The sequence below is a fragment of the Lithobates pipiens genome, unplaced genomic scaffold (assembly GCF_037356315.1).
Source record: "Lithobates pipiens isolate NorthernLeopardFrog02 unplaced genomic scaffold, aLitPip1_a1.2 Scaffold_13, whole genome shotgun sequence".
NCBI classification, from domain to species: Eukaryota; Metazoa; Chordata; class Amphibia; order Anura; family Ranidae; genus Lithobates; species Lithobates pipiens.
Genome location: NW_027507718.1, coordinates 162,368,451 through 162,387,771, shown reverse-complemented (window position 1 = coordinate 162,387,771; position 19,321 = coordinate 162,368,451). Strand labels below are relative to the sequence as shown.

Genomic DNA, 19,321 nt, shown 5'->3' with positions numbered 1-19,321 from the left:
TTATATTACTGAGAAAATATAAAAAATACTATAAAAATTCATAATATAGAATTATATATAGAAAAAAAAAAAGGTATGTAAAATTTAAAAAGATTTTACCATATATTTATTTATGCAAAGATTTAAGTATAGAGAAGGTTTATGGTTCCTATTTAAGATAATGGTGGCACGAATGAAATTGGGCTATGATAATTTATATAGCCTTTTTTAATGAGCGTAAAATTGTTTATTATAATTTTATCAAAAATGGGTAGAAATTTTTTATTAAAATCCAAAAAAAACATAATTAAAAATATAGAGATAAAATATAAAAATAAAATAAAAAAAACGAGGGAAATAATTCCCAATGCTGCCGGAAATGACGTATGGAGCAAAATATAAAAATACATTCAGGGTAATTGGAACATAAAAATCAAGTACATAGAAAAAATGTAAATATATGTGCACACACATATGTATAGGCCTGTACTTGTCACCACCGTGATTGAATACGACCCGGTGACCCACACAGTGCATACATTAAAAATATCCAAACCTATATATAACGAGAGGTGCTCTAGGAGAGAGATAAGGGGGCATCAAGAGTGGGGGGTGAGAGAAAGGCGGTATATGGGCTATATAAAAAAATTGATAAGACAATCTAGAAAAAATCTAAAAGAATCAGAAGAAATTGCCGAGTGCTGAAGGAAAATTAAAAGTCGCTAATAAAACAATTCAAGTCAAATTCCACGTTGAGGCCCTTTGGCGTGAATGTGTCTAATGTAAATATCCATTTGGACTCGATTTGGCTGAGGGTTCTTACTTTGTGTCCCCCTCTCCAATGTTTAACATAGGGCTCAATCCCCCAGAATTTGAGTTGGGAGGGGTCTTTCTTATGACATACCACAAAGTGCCTTGATACGCTGTGTTTATCAAATCCCTTTAAAATGTTCTTCACATGTTCTTTCACGCGTACCTTAAGCGGTCTCTTAGTACGGCCAATGTATTGGAGGCCGCAGCTGCATTCTAATGCGTATACCACTCCAATCGTATTACAACAGATAAATTCTTTAATGTCATAGCTATTGCCTGTGCTGGTTGAAGTGAATTCTTTTTTTCTTTTCATTGGGGCGCTTTGTTCTGGTGCATGTGTAGCATCGTTTGCAGGGAAAAAATCCTTTTCCCGTGAAAAAGGAGAGACCCCTACTTGGTGGCTCTGGTATGTTCTTCACTATTTTATCTCTGATAGTGGGGGCTCGCCTATAAACAAATTTTGGGCGAGTGGGCAAAATATCTTTTAAACATGTATCTGAGCGTAGTATCTCGCAATTGCGTTTAATGATTTTTTTCAACCTGTTTGAACTGTACATTAAAGTCCAGGATGATCGGAATATTATCTTGTGTTGTCACATTATGGGGTTTGTTTTTGATGAGGTCTTTGCGATTTAATCTTGCTACTTCTGATATTTTCTTGTTGATAAAATCTTCTTCGTAGCCTTTTTCTAAAAAAATTTTGTTTCATATTTCTAGCTTGATCGAAAAAGTGTTCCTCCTGTGTACAATTGCGTCTCAGGTGCATGAGTTGGCCTTTTGGTATGTTGTATAGCCAATTCCTGTGGTGGCAGCTTTCCAATGGTAAATGGCTATTACGGTCTACACTTTTAAAGTGTGTTTTAGAGAAAAGTGTTTTGTTCTCTTGTATTATTTCCAGATCTAAGAAAGTGATAGATTTGTTACTTATCTCCCACGATAGTTTTATGTTCCTGTTGTTCTCATTTAGCTTCTCCAGGAAAGTCGTCAATTTTGATCGTTCGCCTTTCCACAGGATGATCACGTCATCGATATATCTCCGATATGTAAACAGTTCGCTTGGAGGTTTGGCAAACACTTCTTCTTCCTCCCATTGTGACATAAAGAGGCCTGCAACGTTAGGGGCGAATTTCGCTCCCATAGCTACGCCCGTCTTTTGGTGGTAATAATTTTTATTGTACCAGAAGTAGCTGTTTTTGAAGCAGAAATCTAGACATTTTATAAGGAATTTTCTCTGAGAGCAGGGGAGGTCTGTGTATTTCCGTAGTCCCCATTTTGTTGCCTCACAAGCTTGGTGGTGCAGAATTATTGTATATAATGAGGCTACGTCTGCCGTAGCAAGCCTCCAGGGTCCCTCTTCTGTTGGTATACCATCTATAATTTGTAGTATGTGCTTGGTGTCTCTCGTATGCACGTGTCTTCTGTACAGCCGGTTGCAGATAGTAGTCGATATATTGCCCCATTCTCGCTGTCAGAGTCTATGCCATTCACTATTGGTCTGGGAGGTGGGTTTTCTCTATCTTTGTGGATTTTCGGAAGAGAGCAAATGATTGGAGTTCTACATGCCTCGGGTATTAAATATTTGGCTTCTTTCTTATTGAGTATATCCTTCTTTAAGCCTAAATGTACCACTTGTTCAAGTACTTTCCTGCATTTGAAAATTGGATTGCTCAACAATTGGACATATGTGTCCTTATCTTCAAGTAGAGAGTTCATATTTGCATTATATTGCTCTTTAGACAGTATTACGATGCCCCCTCCTTTATCTGCTGGTCGTATGACCAGGTCTTTCCTTTTCGTTAATTTGCGAATACCGCTTTTAATATGTTTCGGTTCATCCTGTTTCTTTATCTTTAGTTCTTTGACCTCTTCAAGAACAATGCGTTTGAATACTTCTATATGTTATCTTTTGTTGCTGGGTTAAAAGTAGATTTATTTCTTAAAGTGCTGTGCATGATTTCTTCGGTGGATCTTGTGACCTTGGGTTTGCAAGGGTTACTAATTATGTATTTCTTAATATTTCGTTTCCTCACAAATTTCTGGATTCCGATATAAGTTTGAAATTTATCAAGATTTTTTGTAGGTGCGTATTTTAGACCCTTATCGAGAACCCCTATTTCTTCGTGAGAGAGTGGTTGTCCGCTAAGGTTAAAAATTCCTTCGCCCTTTATTCTTTTTCTTTTGTGATCTCTTCCCCCCCCCCCTCTACATCCTCTTTCCGGTGTTCTTCTCTGGCTTCTTGGATTTTCGTTCCTCCTTGGTGGACATGGAATGTGAGAGGTCTTTTTTAGAGAGAGGCCGAGAGAACGATCCACCAAGGAGGAACGAAAATCCAAGAAGCCAGAGAAGCCAAGAAGCCAACCACTCTCTCACGAAGAAATAGGGGTTCTCGATAAGGGTCTAAAATACGCACCTACAAAAAATCTTGATAAATTTCAAACTTATATCGGAATCCAGAAATTCGTGAGGAAACTAAATATTAAGAAATACATAATTAATAACCCTTGCAAACCCAAGGTCACAAGATCCACCGAAGAAATCATGCACAGCACTTTAAGAAATAAATCTACTTTTAACCCAGCAACAAAAGATAACAAACATATTGAAGTATTCAAACGCATTGTTCTTGAAGAGGTCAAAGAACTAAAGATAAAGAAACGGGATGAACCTAAACATATTAAAAGTGGTATTCGCAAATTAACGAAAAGGAAAGACCTGGTCATACGACCAGCAGATAAAGGAGGGGGCATCGTAATACTGTCTAAAGAGCAATATAATGCAAATATGAACTCTCTACTTGAAGATAAGGACACATATGTCCGATTGTTGAGCAATCCAATTTTCAAATGCAGGAAAGCACTTGAACAAGTGGTACATTTAGGCTTAAAGAAGGATATACTCAATAAGAAAGAAGCCAAATATTTAATACCCGAGGCATGTAGAACTCCAATCATTTACTCTCTTCCGAAAATCCACAAAGATCGAGAAAACCCACCTCCCAGACCAATAGTGAATGGCATTGAATCTTTGACAGCGAGAATGGGGCAATATATCGACTACTATCTGCAACCGGCTGTACAGAAGACACGTGCATACCTGAGAGACACCAAGCACATACTACAAATTATAGATGGTATACCAACAGAAGAGGGACCCTGGCGGCTTGCTACGGCAGACGTAGCCTCATTATATACAATAATTCTGCACCACCAAGCTTGTGAGGCAACAAAATGGGGACTACGGAAATACACAGACCTCCCCTGCTCTCAGAGAAAATTCCTTATAAAATGTCTAGATTTCTGCTTCAAAAACAGCTACTTCTGGTACAATAAAAATTATTACCACCAAAAGACGGGCGTAGCTATGGGAGCGAAATTCGCCCCTAGCGTTGCAGGCCTCTTTATGTCACAATGGGAGGAAGAAGAAGTGTTTGCCAAACCTCCAAGCGAACTGTTTACATATTGGAGATATATCGATGACGTGATCATCCTGTGGAAAGGCGAACGATCAAAATTGACGACTTTCCTGGAGAAGCTAAATGAGAACAACAGGAACATAAAACTATCGTGGGAGATAAGTAACAAATCTATCACTTTCTTAGATCTGGAAATAATACAAGAGAACAAAACACTTTTCTCTAAAACACACTTTAAAAGTGTAGACCGTAATAGCTATTTACCATTGGAAAGCTGCCACCACAGGAATTGGCTATACAACATACCAAAAGGCCAACTCATGCGCCTGAGACGCAATTGCACACAGGAGGAACACTTTTTCGATCAAGCTAGAAATATGAAACAAAATTTTTTAGAAAAAGGCTACGAAGAAGATTTTATCAACAAGAAAATATCAGAAGTAGCAAGATTAAATCGCAAAGACCTTATCAAAAACAAACCCCATAATGTGACAACACAAGATAATATTCTGATCATCCTGGACTCTAATGTACAGTTCAAACAGGTTGAAAAAATCATTAAACGCAATTGGGAGATACTACGCTCAGATACATGTTTAAAAGATATTTTGCCCACTCGCCCAAAATTTGTTTATAGGCGAGCCCCCACTATCAGAGATAAAATAGTGAAGAACATACCAGAGCCACCAAGTAGGGGTCTCTCCTTTTTCACGGGAAAAGGATTTTTTCCCTGCAAACGATGCTACGCATGCACCAGAACAAAGCGCCCCAATGAAAAGAAAAAAGAATTCACTTCAACCAGCACAGGCAATAGCTATGACATTAAAGAATTTATCTGTTGTAATACGATTGGAGTGGTATACGCATTAGAATGCAGCTGCGGCCTCCAATACATTGGCCGTACTAAGAGATCGCTTAAGGTACGCGTGAAAGAACATGTGAAGAACATTTTAAAGGGATTTGATAAACACAGCGTATCAAGGCACTTTGCGGTATATCATAAGAAAGACCCCTCCCAACTCAAATTCTGGGGGATTGAGCCCTATGTTAAACATTGGAGAGGGGGACACAAAGTAAGAACCCTCAGCCAAATCGAGTCCAAATGGATATTTACATTAGACACATTCACGCCAAAGGGCCTCAACGTGGAATTTGACTTGAATTGTTTTATTAGCGACTTTTAATTTTCCTTCAGCTCTCGGCAATTTCTTCTGATTCTTTTAGATTTTTTCTAGATTCTTATCAATTTTTTTATATAGCCCATATACCGCCTTTCTCTCACCCCCCACTCTTGATGCCCCCTTATCTCTCTCCTAGAGCACCTCTCGTTATATATAGGTTTGGATATTTTTAATGTATGCACTGTGTGGGTCACCGGGTCGTATTCAATCACGGTGGTGACAAGTACAGGCCTATACGTATGTGTGTGTGTGCACATATATTTACATTTTTTCTATGTACTTGATTTTTATGTTCCAATTACCCTGAATGTATTTTTATATTTTGCTCCATACGTCATTTCCGGCAGCATTGGGAATTATTTCCCTCGTTTTTTTTATTTTTATTTTATTTTTATATTTTATCTCTATATTTTTAATTAAGTTTTTTTCGGATTTTAATAAAATTTCTACCCATTTTTGATAAAATTATAATATTAAACAATTTTACGCTCATTAAAAAAGGCTATATAAATTATCATAGCCTAATTTCATTCGTGCCACCATTATCTTAAATAGGAACCATAAACCTTCTCTATACTTAAATCTATGCATAAATATTTGGTAAAATCTTTTTAAATTTTACATACCTTTTTTTTTTTTTTTTTTTCTTTTTCTATATATAATTCTATATTATGAATTTTTATAGTATTTTTTATATTATTTTCTCAGTAATATAAATTTAATATTTTTCAGACACTCTTCACCAGCAACTATTTTAAACAATAATTTTAAATGAATGGTGTGTCTGGCACCTACACTTTAGGTTTAGCTTGCAGCTCGTATCACATACTTTAAAACATTCCCCCATGTTTCCATCTGTAATTAAGAATGCTTATTACCAAGGGGGGCGGTGCCATTCCTATGTAAATTAGGATATGCCCCGCTGGAGACACCTCCAAAAAAATGGACACGCAGCCATTTCCGGCCATAAACATGACAAAAAACGGCGGAATAACCAAAAAAATGGCCGCCCGCACACTTCCGGCGACCATGTAGACCACAAAATGGCCGCCAAATGAGCTATTACTGTCTCTATTTAAAGACACTTCCTTGAGCACTAGTCATCCCCTGATGAAGTCACGTGACCGTGACGAACACGCGTCGGGACGCTACCGGAAGTGACGCAATCGAGCTCGAGGCTCGTTTATACACTGCATAAGAAATCTGTCTGTACCAAATCTTTTGCTGTAATAAAATCATTCATTACATTTGCTAAAAATTACTACACTATGGGGCTCCCTTCCTCTTCATTTCTTTAACCCCTTACATACACACCAATTGCCGAGGTAACCCCCCCACGCTGAGTGCTGCTGAGCAAATACTTAAAGGGACCAACACAGCGTAATAGGCAGGAGACGCCAAGATCTGGGGATACCGGGACAAGACTTCGAGGGATAAAGAGCACCAGGAGTCCTGAGGATATATATATATATATCACATGCTGTTACCTTACAGCTGTAAGGTAAGGGGACACCCATATTCCGACCACACAGGACCACGTTGGATATATTCTCCTTTGTCACCACCATCACCGATTATATTGCTCTGTGCACATATATTCAGACACCAGCACTGTATGCGATTTGTTGATATATGCGACTTTTGACATAATCGCCACTGGTTATCGCACAAAGCAGAATGAACACATTCCGATAAATGTTATTGTTCAATCTTTATATATAAATTTTTTTAGGTATTGCACACAACTTTTAGATCATTTTGCGGGATTTCCTTTACTCCCTTAACACCAACATTGCTTATGCGTTTACTTTGATTTTCTGTCACTTTTTGCACAATTGAATTATTGAGCTGCTCACTGTCGCATAAATATTGTTCTGATTATTTTATGGTAGGACACCTGCACGGATTTTGTTTTACAACTTTTTTTGGCACTAGCACTTTATGCGATTCCTGTCAACTACAACTAACCACTCCCTGCACAAATGATTTATTGTGTTGGTGACTGCTTTATGTATATTGTTTAATTTACCTTATGGGGTAGCAGAGTATTTTATGTACCCATTCACCGTTTAGCACTGGCACTTTATGCGATTTTGTCAGCTTGAACAAATCGCATTGCGAATCACGATTCTTTATGACTGCTTTATGTATATTGTTTTATTTACTTTATGGTGTAGTAGATACCCTTATGGTTCTATTTATCGTCTAGCACTGGCACTTTATGCGATTCTGTCAGTTTTAAAAAATCGCATTAGGGATCACTAGTTTTAAGTATTGTGATTCTTTCTTTCTTTATACTTGTTTATTACATTTGTTTCTTATTCCGAATATTATCATGTTATAGTGGTGAGGGTCCCCTACCACCCTCGCATAAAACACGCACAACTTTTTATATACCTTCCTTTACTTTATACGGTAGTATATATATCACCTACAATCTTAGTGCTTATAGAATATACTAGCCTCCTAGGCTTAAATTCCCTGTTATAGTACCGCGCATCACTACTTTTTTACCTTCAAATCTCCATTATCCCTGGATTGTCAAATTCAGGTGAGCCAGTTCGTCAGGGATTCTCTGCTGTGGTGGCTGATATCTCCGGCCCTTCGGTCTGGGAAATCGTTCCTTCCTCTCCATTGGATGGTGATCACAACGGATGCCATCCTGTACGGTTGGGGGGGGGGGCGGTTTGGGGGTACAGTTGGCCCAGGGCTGTTGGATGCGGGAGGAATCTCACCTGCTGATCAACGTGCTCGAACTTCGGGCAATCAGGCTGTGCCTCTCCACATGGTCACAGAGCCTGCAGGGATGTCCGGTCAGGATCTTGTCGGGCAATGCCATGGCGGTGGCATATGTCAACCATCAAAGAGGAACAAGGAGCTCGGCTGCAGCACGGGAGGTCGCTCACATCCTACAGTGGGCAGAGCGGTACGTGCTGGGACCCTGTCGGCCATATAAATTCCGGGCGTAGAAAACTGGCAGGCCGACTACTTAAGTCGTCAGATGCTGGACCAAGGGGAATGGTCATGGCATCTGGATGTATTCCAGCTCATTTGCATAAGGTGGGGCACACCAGATGTGGATCTCTTGGCTCAATCGGAAGGTGCAGAGGTTTGTGTCCAGGACAAAAGACCCCTTGGCAAATGTGTCAGACCCGTTAGTGGCTCCATGGGGGCATTATCGGCTGATTTATGCCCCCCCTCCTCCCAATAAAGCTCCTGCTATGGACAGTTTTAGCCAAAAAGATTCCTTTGATTCCAATTGCCCCGAACTGGCCTCGGCGTCCTTGTTATGCCGACCTAGTACGACTGGTGGCGGATGCGAGAGGACCTTCTATCGCAAGGTCAGCTACTTCATCCTGCTTTACCATCACTGGTTTTAACGGCATGGCTGTTGAAAGGGACCAAGGTCTGTCAGACTCTGTAATTTCCACTATGCTGAGGGCAGGGAAGTCATCTTTGTGGAAGATTTATCGTCGTACGTGGAAGGCCTACATCTTCATGTGTGAGGAGATGGGGTGGCGTCGGCATATACTCAGTTTCCAGGATCCTGCTGTTTTTGCAGCGAGGAGTGGATCAGAAACTTGATTTAAGCACCATCAAGGGGCAGATATCAGCCTTCGCTATTTTCTTTGAGCGTCACTTGGCGACTCGCTCATTGGTGAATACATTTGTGCAAGGGGTTCGACGCGTAGCCCTTCGGATTCGACCACCGCTGCCTCCATGGGATCTGAATCTGGTGCTCGCGGTTCTTCAAAAACCGCCATTTGAAAATATTAGGGAGATTCCCTTGACTCTTTCTCGAGGCAATTAAATCTGCCTGGAGTGTTTCTGAATTGGCGGCCTTGTCGTGCAAGTCTCCCTACCTGGTTTTCCACAGGAATAAGGCGGTACTACGTCCGCAGCCGTGTTTTTTTATTTTATTTTATTTTATTTTTTATTTTTTTTTCTTTCCGAAGGTGGTTTTTCGACCTTTCATCGAAATGAGGGCATCGTGCTGCCATCACTGTGTCCTAAGCCAAACACTCCAAAAGGAAGTTGCCTTACATTCCCTAGATGTGGTCCAGGCTCTACAAGTGTATCTGTCTGCTATGGCTCCTTTCTGGAGGTCAGACTCTGTATCGGTGGCTGGTCCAAAAAGAGGGTCTAGTGGTCTCGTTGACCACCATCTCTCATATCAGACAGATCGTGGTTCAGGCGTATGCCTTTAAGGGGCAGGCGCCCCCCTTTCCTGTCACGGCACATTCCACCAGGGCGACTGGAACCTCCTGGGCTTTCCGACATCAAGCGCCTGTCTCCCAGGTGTGCAAGGCGGCGACTTGGTCGTCCGTTCACACTTTCATAAAATTTTACAAAGCTGAATTGAGCGCATCTTCTCATGCTTGCTTTGTCCGCAAGGTTTTGCAGGCGGCTGTGTAAGGTTGCAATTCACACTTTCATTTGCTACAAGGTTGTTAACCACTTCAATACAGGGCACTTTCGCCCCCTTCCTTCCCAGCCCAATTTTCAGCTTTCATCGCTCTAGCGGTTTCAGTGACAATTGCGTGGTCAGGCTACACTGTACCCAAATTAAATTTTTTATCATTTCACACAAATAGAGCTTTATTTTGGTGGTATTCACGATTCCGTTTTTTATTTTTTGCGATACAAGCGCAAAAAAAGCGGAAATTTGGAAAAAAAACTATTTTATTTTTTCTATTTTAAAAGAAATCCAATAAAATCTAATTTTGTCATAAATTTAAGCCAAAATGTATTCTGCTACATGCTTTTGGTAAAAAAAATTCCGTTAAGTGTATAATGGTTTGTGATCACGGACATATGTACGCAAATGATCGTGTACATATGTGTGCAGGTGATCACGTACATATATGTGCAGATAATCATTGGGACATGTGATTTTAGTGGGACATATGTGGGGGACATGTTTTTTTTTTAGGGACATGTGTTTTTATTATTTGGGGACATGTATGTTTTGGGGACATATGTGGGGACTGTGTTTTATACTGTGTGTTGTGTTTACACTAGACTGGTGATCAGTGAGTAAAAAGCTGTAAAAAACAGCTCATGCTCACTGATCACTGCTGCAGCGATCTGCTCTCCTCTCCTCAGCGATGACTTCTGTGTGAGGAGAGGAGGAGCCGATTGCCTAGCAACCGGCTGTTTGTTTACATCACATGACGGCCGTGATTAAGCACGGCCGTCATGTGATCAGGAGGGCCAATCACAGAGCCCTCCTGCCGATCTGAGATGCGCCGTGTCCGGGTGACACGAGCACATCGGGATCGCACTCCTTCTGAAGGACGTTGCTGAACATCCTATCAGAAGTAGACGGCTCCCACCCGGCCGTATATGTGCATTGGCCGGGTGGGAAGTGGTTAATGCATCTTTGGATGCATCTTTGGATGCATAAGTTGGTTGCAGGTTTTGCTGGTGGCTGTTTAAGTTGGCAACTCCTCTGAGGAGTTCCTCTTTGTTGTGGGTGAAGTTAGTTATTGTTTCCACCCCTTGTTTTTTTACACTGCTTGGGGACGTCCCTCAAGGTCAAGATTTAAAGGCAGTGTCAGTCAATGAAGGAAAGAGAAAATAGGATTTTTGTACTCGCTGTAAAATCTTTTTCTGAAGTTCATTGACGGACCCAGCACCCACCCCTTCTATTTTATGTTTTGACGAACTGTGCTGCAGGAAGCAGAGTGAGGGGGGTTATAGCCAGTGGGACCACTCCCTGGGCAGTGCTGTGCAGTTTTGCTGTTTTTACATGTTCTGCCTAGTCCTCTCCTGAAGGTGGTGATAGAACTCTAAGGTCAAGATTTAAAGGAGCTCTGTGTCAATGAACTTCAGAGAAAAGGAATTTACGTGCGTACAAAAATCCTTTTTTTTTTTTTTTTTTTTTTTTTTACACCGAAATTGATTGGACTATTGTTTTTTGAACACCATAGTATTCATTATTTCGTTTTCTATTTGAATTCAATATTGCATTTGTGCTTTGATTGAATTCATGCACTGTTTGACTTCATGCACTTTAGATGTATGTTTCTGTTATCCTCTATGGTCATATAGAGCTTGCATCTCAATTGTTTGACAGTACATATATAGTGCTGCTTCTCTTTATTAATAATCACCCGGATACCCTAAGTAGTTGTGATGGGTGCATTTTTACTATTGCATGTCAAAGTTGCAACACTGTCTTCAGGCATTTTTAGTTTTGTTTTACTCTCCGTCATGAAGGAGATTAAGGAACCAATTCATAAAAGGTTATAAGTCCTTCCAGATCCTATTTTCCTTGGTGTGCCATACCATGCAATGTTTCCTCCATGGCTGTTTGCAGGGTTCTTGCTGTTGGGTGTAAGCACAAGGCCCAAGACCCTGGCTTTTTGCTCTTCAACACTGAGAACCTTTACCTAATGGCTGTGTGCTACTTTATGAACAGTTTGCCTTGCCTGAACTCTAGGATTATCCCCCTGTTCCTCCATATAAAAAGAATCATTTGAATCAAATAATGGTAAGCTGAACTCCTGTGAAAGAAACTCCTAATGTTCCTTCTAGAGGTGCGCGATTAATCGTGAAACAATCGCAATCTCGTTTCACCCCCCTACCCGATCTAAGTTCTGGGTGACCCGCGATTTTCTTTTTAGTGCCGCCGGTTCTGCGTAACCAGCGTGGAATGCAAATGGCGGATATCGGAACTGACGTCAGTCATTAGCGCGTGCGATGTAGCGTGCCGCTGCCTGGTTGTGGGCAGGTACAGTGGCCGGGAAACAGCAGTGTGAGTGCGCACTGCTATACACAGTAGTAAGGGTGCAACGGATCGTCACCGATCCGTGATCCGAACGCGGCTTCGGCCTAGCTCTGAAGCGGCGGCCATCTTTCTACACCCAGGCTGTTTACACTGTGATCGCTGTGGAGCGATCACTTGTAAACAATCTGGCGTCATGTCATGACGCCGGTTCCTCTCTCCCCCTCTGTACTAATCTGTACAGTGGAGGGGAGAGATCCAGAGATAGAAGCAGCCATCCCTCCATACCCCTCCATACCCTGCCAATACTCAAGCAATACTCTAGCAATACCCTGCCAGTAAATATTTCAAATACAACAGTTTTTTGAGAATCGTGAGGGAATCGTCATCTTCATTCTAAGCAAAAGAATTGCGATTATAATTTTTCCCAGAATCGTGCAGCTCTAGTTCCCTGGACCATTTGCAGCTAAAGGACCAAGCCCCTTTTTGCGATTCTGCACTGCGTCGCTTTAACTGATAATTGCGCGGTCGTGTGACGTGGCTCTCAAGCAATATTGGCGTCTTTTTTTCCCCACAAATAGAGCTTTCTTTTCGTGGTATTTGATCACCCCTGCGGTTTTTATTTTTTGCACTATAAACAAAAATAGTTACAATTTTGAAAAAAATTCAATATTTTTTACTTTTTGCTATATCCCCCAAAAATGTATAAATTTTTTTTCCCCTCAGTTTAGGCCGATACGTATGCTACATATTTTTGGTAAAAAAAAATTGCAATAAGCGTGTGTTTGGTTTGCGCAAAAGTTAGTGTCTACAAAATAGGGGATAGTTTTATGGCATTTTTATATATTTTTTTTTTTTACTAGTAATGGGGGCGATCAGCGATTTTCTATTGTGACTAAGACATTATGGCGGACACGGACAATTTTGACATATTTTTGGGACTATTGGCATAAATACAGCGATCAGTGAGATTAAAAATGCACTGATTACTGTAAGAATGGCAGTGGAGGGGTTAACCACTAGGCAGTGTAGGGATGGTTGTGTTTTTTCTGTAGGGGGTGTGGCTTGGCGTGTGACGTCGCTGATCGTCTTTCCCTATAACAGGGAACAGATGATCAGTGACAGCCTCACTAGGAAGCACGAGGAGTGGTTTGTTTACACTTGCCTCTCCTCATTCTTCAGCTCTGTGACCCGATCGCAGGACACCGGAGGCATTCGGGTCCGCGGGTGCTTGTGCCCAGCCGTGCCATTCTACCAACTTATATCGGCGTGAGGCAGTCCTTAAGCAGTTAAGGAGATCACTAAAGACTGTTTCCTTTGTAGGGTTTCCAGTAAGGCTCCCTGGGATCAGCACCATGCTCTATCTCTTTTCTATTCCTAGTGCATCAAATTTAGGACATTTGTATTACCTTTGATTCATCAATCTAGATGGGCTTATCTCGTATCTGAGATATATTTACGGAAAACCTCAATCCCTGGTTTCTAGCAAGGTTTCCATCGGTTCCATGGTTAGTCAGTTCCTGATAACACTATATAATCTTAAAGCCTCGTACACACAATGCGAATATTGGACGAATTAGCATCTGCTGGGGGAATCCCTTCCAAGGAACCATCCGGAGAGCAGTGATTTCTACTAGTGGCTATAATAGTTGCTAGCAGTGGTCACATGGCAAATCTGACAGGCTGGTTGTCCCCAAGTTGACCATTCAACTTGGGTAAACTCAGCCTGTCCATGCATGGTTCGAATCTCTGCTGGTCCTTATGACTTCAGCAATCTGGCTTTAGCAATCAATTTTTCTTGCGTGTGTGTTATGTCTTCTAATATCTTGAAGAAACATCAGAAACCCGTAGATCGCGATCCACCAGTAGATCATGGACTCTGTTTGCTGACCTGCCATCCCAGAGTATCAGAGTGCAATGCGGAGGGACTACATGTAAAGTTGGAGCTGTAGTAAGGCGCAGAAGCTGCATAAGGCCAATGCTTCCTCTAGTGCTGGCTCCTGTCCTATGCAAAGTGATACCAACTGCACTCTATCTCTTGTTCCAGATAGTGGTCTCCAGAGTGGTGCCAGCACTATTTGCAATGGGGAGCTTTCTTTTTTTCTTTTTTTAACTTTTTTTTTGACATATAAACAATACCTCAACAAAGAGGGTTTGAAAGATAGCAGATTTAACTGTAAAGCATCGGAACAGGGGGGACATGGGGGACATGGGGGAATGGGTAGAAGGTTGGGGGAAGAGAACGAAAGCAATACATGGTAACATTTCCAGGGGGGATCCCCCGTGCTAATCAGAGAGAGCCTGACCCAAGCTGAAGGCCGGCAACCTATGCTCCAGGGCATTTTCCAGCCCAGCAGCTGCTGCGGACCCGACCAGCCCCACCCCCAGAGGAATGGGGCAACGAAGCCTCAATCACGATGGGGAGCTTTCTGATCATGTGACCGATGTGATAGCCAATCACGGCAGTCACATGATAAACTCCCCTCCCCCCCGGCACCAGAAATCTCTTAAAGGGCCAGGAGGCACCAAGGGGTTAATAGTCTTCACTTTTTAGTGATCTAGCACTTTGGTGCTGTTTCCCTACTTTGTCTAAAATAGGCATTTTACACTTGCTGTAAATTCAATTGTCATAGACTTCACTGGAGAAAGGGAGCTTTCAAACAATTCCACCTGTTGCTGCCAATGCTTGAGGTACTGAGGGAATGCTCCTCCCCAATCCTCTTATCCTCTTAGTCTCTCCCCCCCCCCCCCCCCCCCCCCCCCCCCCCCTTTACCCAGTGAAGTCTGAAAAAGTTCTTGGGTTGTTGTTTGCTTATTTAAAAAAAAAACAAAAAATAAAAAAAAGTAAATGCCCCTAAGCTAAAAAAAAGTTTGCTCTAGAACCTTCTACCACTGATACATGTCTGATTTCTTTAGCAGTGGTCCCCAAGCAGGGTGGTGGTGGGGGGGGGGTACTTTTTCATTTGAGAGCTCACAGCTGGTAATTATAATCTGACAGTGCTTCTTGACCTATTCAAAAGCCTAGTGATTGTCATGCGATGCAAGGGGACTAACATTGCTGATCTGAGAATTCCAGTTGTGTGGTTTTCATGCAGATGCTTTGGCATGAATACTTTTACCTGGACAATTTTTTTTTTTCCCATAAAGGTCCTGTAGTGCCGGCTCCAATATTATGACTACGTCAAAGGTTTTGGTTTGGGATTATAAATGTACAGCTGGTGAAAATCTTAGGTTTGTTACTTAACCTTACCATGTTTTTTCTTCTGGTTGTTAATATTTTCAGTTTCAACTTTTTTGTTTTACAAGGGCAAAGCAAGAAGAAAAACGTAAAAAGGAGGAAGAGAAGCGAATGAAGGAAGAAGAAAAGGTAGACCGCAAAAATGTTTACCAAGCAGTTTTCTCCCTTAATGCGTAACTCCACTTTTGTGGAGAAAAAAAAACATTCCCCTCTGGGTGATTGATGTACATTGCAAGGACTTTAACAAACCTTGTTGCAGATTCCTACCTTTTTGTTATTGTAGGTAAAACAAAAAGCGCCACTCTAAGTGCAGTAAGTCTGGTTATTTTAATAAACCTTTTACCTTTTTATTAATCACTGCACTTAGAGTGGCTCTTTTTGTTTTACCTACAGTGTCCACAGAAGATTACTTCTTATGCTTCCAAGAGGCTGCTATTTTCACAAATGATATGGACTTTTTCAAACCATTGCTGTTTTTTATATGCCATTGTTAGAGCTGCCATTGTGTGAAATTTTATCCAGTCCTTTTGAGCATTTAAGTTAGATTTTAAACATTGTGGATAATAGCGCTCATCATATTTTTCCATTTTCTTTTCTATCTTTTAGTTATCCCTGTGGTGAGTAGGTCTAATAGGAGTGGTTTCATAATTATCAGGTGTGCACCTGCAGGGCACTAATGAGGAAATCTTGTGGACCTGCATCCCTTTTTAGATGTATTCCTACAGAGTATCTCGCCAAAAAGGAAATTTTTGTTGCAGGGGATGCCTGAAATTGGAGCTGTTTCTTAGGCAGACTTATGGGAAAATTGGTAAACCAATCAAACAAGCCGGAAGCTATGTTTCTAGGGTATATTCAGTACACACTCTGTGTACAGAACAACTCCGGTAGCCATATTGCAATGCATGCTCAGAAATTTACAGTGGCTGTAGATTGAAAAGGAAAGGTAATGTTTAATAACATTCAATTGCAATATGACTTGTCGCAATTGTATACGCTATATTTTTTCTTTGCTATTTTTTTTTTCCATGAAAGTAGTTACCCCTTTTTAAGTATTTTTTTTTTTTTTTATCTGAGTGGGATAAAGGATTAAGAAAGTTTAAAATTGTACAGAAACCTTGATTTTTGACAAACTCTTAAGTCCTGCTGAAGCTATAAGCTGTAGTACTTAAATCATACGATAAGAAGACTGGAGATGTATTCAGTCCTTGGGTTATATACAGCTACCTTCAGGTAATTGGACACAGACAAAAAAAGCAAGCTGCCTGGGTTGGACTTATAATGCCTTCTGCAGCTTGCAATCGGGTTGCTCCTAGATTGTGCCTTGGGAAACCAAACCCAGATTCCACTTTACTCGAAATGTGGCCCAAGCCTGAAATGTTTCTTCAAACCTGGGATTCTGTATGGGTGTTAACCTTGGCGCAGGTGGTGCATTGTGGTGTTAGCCACAGGGTGTTGTATAGATGCAAGGCAGGCTGTAGTCTGCTAGCGGCAGAGGAGTGTCCCTGAAAGCTCCTTTGGGGATGTGCCCAATGTGGTGGCAAAAGCAAAGTTTTGTGTCTTATCCTTTGCATTCTGCCCAGTGTGTGGTGGCACTTGCCATGTTAAGTACAGAGCTTGTACACTTTTAAATCTGCCCCATGGTGCTGGCCCTTCTATGCATGTGCCATGGAGGAGCTTGAAATGTAACACTTTAAACCAAGGGTCAGTAACCCATAGATTGCTATCCACTAATTGATCACGGCCAGGTGACTGGTCGATTATGGCCTGGGCTTTCTGACTTGCCATCCCAGAGCATCAAACAGAGTGCAATGTGGAGGGACTACTTGTAAAGTTGTAGCTGTAGTAAGGAGCAAGAGCCGCATAAGCCAATGCCTTCTCTGTAGATCTGGCTCCTGTCCCATGCGCCGTGATACCAACTGCACTCTATCTCTTATCCCGGCTGGTGGTCTCCAGAGTGGTGGCAGCAGAAGGAAAGTGTAGATCTTCAGATCAGTGTGAAGCAATACATTGGGCATAATAGTATAGGACACTTTCTGAATGCAGGAGTTTTGGTGTGCTTTCAGAAAGTGCAGCACAATTGCATAATATTATAGAAATCTATGGCAAAGTGCAGCTAACCCTGGAAAATTGCAGGTGCAGTGCAAGTAAACCACAGCACATCAGTGTGAAAGCAGCCTTATAGGGGGCTCAGAACAGCAAAGGTTTATTTTACAGTTGAAATTTGGGGGGGGGGGGTTGTTAATACGATTTCTCTTTCGTTCATTGACACACAGCGCTCCATTCAGACCCATAAGTTATACTGCCTCCTACAGGATTAGGACACTAGGCAGAAAAAGACTTGGCTACGTCTACGGGCAGTCCTAGGTGGTATACAACCCCCTCTCTGCTATAGGCCTTCAGTTTTTATTCTGCCTAGTCAGGAGTAAGGACCACGTTGCCAGCCGGGGACTCTGGTCCTTGCTATTTTTTAATTTTTGCTTTTTAAGGGAAACTGTTAACAAAACTGCACAGTAACTGCTCAGGGGGTGGTCCAACTAGCTATAACCCCTCATGCTGCATCCAGCAGCTCCAGTTTTTTTTCTGCCTAGTGGAGAAGGACCTGGCTCCCGATGGGACCATTGGTCCTGGGAATTTTCTTATTTTTAATTGCTGTGATCTACAATCAACAGCCGCGCTGGGTGACAGGCTGGATAATATAGATCCTGGTAGACTCCTGGCCATCGAGCGTGAGCATACCTTAGCTACGCTCTGGGTCAGCCGCGATGTGTCCCGTCTGATCCAGGGGCGGCCAGTGAGCTATATGCTTCGGGGCACACATATGACCAGGCTACTGCTGTCGGTGTCGCAGTGTGCTGTGGCTGACAGCCACCCCGTACTGCTCGGGTGATGGGTCTGTCTGCGGAATGCGTACAGGAGGGGTTAAGTATGGTTCCACCCATCTCGGCAGGATGGAGCAGCTGGGCAGTCCCTTGGAGGTCGACTAGGGGGGTCTCTCATGCTCCCGTCTCTCCCTGTCCCTTCCTTCCTACTCATGCGCTGTGTGACTGGGCATATGGGGGAGCAGTGCACGTACCTGGTCGGGGGTCATCACGGGGGGACTGCGTTTGGTGTTGGGGGTCCTCTCGTCCTCTTCCCACGATAGGGTGTTTTTTGGTGTGTGTGCCACCTATTTTCCTTTAGCGCTTGGTGCTTGTTTCTTTCTGGAACAGCGTGCTTTTTACACAGAACACTTTGTGGATGAGGCAGGGGAGAGCAGACAGCAGCAGCACAGCGCAGTACCTGGGTCAGGGTGGCGAGTCTTGTAGGGGGCCCCTCAGTTTGTGACAGCTAGGAGGGTGGACATTTTGTGGGACTTGTCTTGGGTCCTTAAGTGGTGACAGGCGAGTGTGGGTCGGCATGGTGTCAGTAGCTGGTGCTTCTTCCCCAGACATCCCTGTTAGAGCAGCTGATTACCCTGCATCTGCGGTGCCTATGGACGCTCTGTCAGTGGTCCTGGATGGTGGAAGCGGTGTGCAGACGCAAGAGGGTAAAAAAATGCCCCTGCCCCCACCGTCTTCTAGGGAAAACTCTCATTCAGACTTGGGGGCCCCGCTGTGGCAGGCGGCCCCTGTTTTGACATGTTGGAGGATGCGGACCAGGACCGTTCGGACAGTGCAAATTACTCAGTGTCTGGGTCAGCACAGGAAAAGGCTCTTGTATCCTACCCTAAAGATGGAGGATACGGCGGGGACATCTACAGAGGTGTCAATACCTTTCAGGTCCCACAAGCCGGCCCGCACGGCTAAGGTGTTTCCTTACCCAACTTATTTTTGAGTTTATTTACAAGGAGTGGGGAAAACCACAGTGGGCCTTTTCAGTCCCAAAGCACATGGCGGTGCGTTACCCCTGTTGAGGAGAGTTTCCCGAGGAAATGGACATCTCCGATTGTTGACCCCCCCCCCCCCTCGGTATCCAGGTTAAATAAGGGA

General features: G+C 42.5%; 1 protein-coding gene across 4 annotated transcripts in view; it reads left to right on the top strand.

Moving 5' to 3' along the window:
* The window catches only part of CHAF1A (chromatin assembly factor 1 subunit A), a 623,099-nt gene that overhangs the window by 213,827 nt on the left and 389,951 nt on the right, over nucleotides 1-19,321 (top strand). For all 4 annotated transcript variants that reach the window (XM_077475776.1, XM_077475775.1, XM_077475778.1 and 1 more), the window contains one exon: nucleotides 15,422-15,482. In XM_077475776.1, the coding sequence (XP_077331902.1) occupies nucleotides 15,422-15,482 (61 nt within the window). The remainder of the gene's footprint in view (nucleotides 1-15,421; nucleotides 15,483-19,321) is intronic.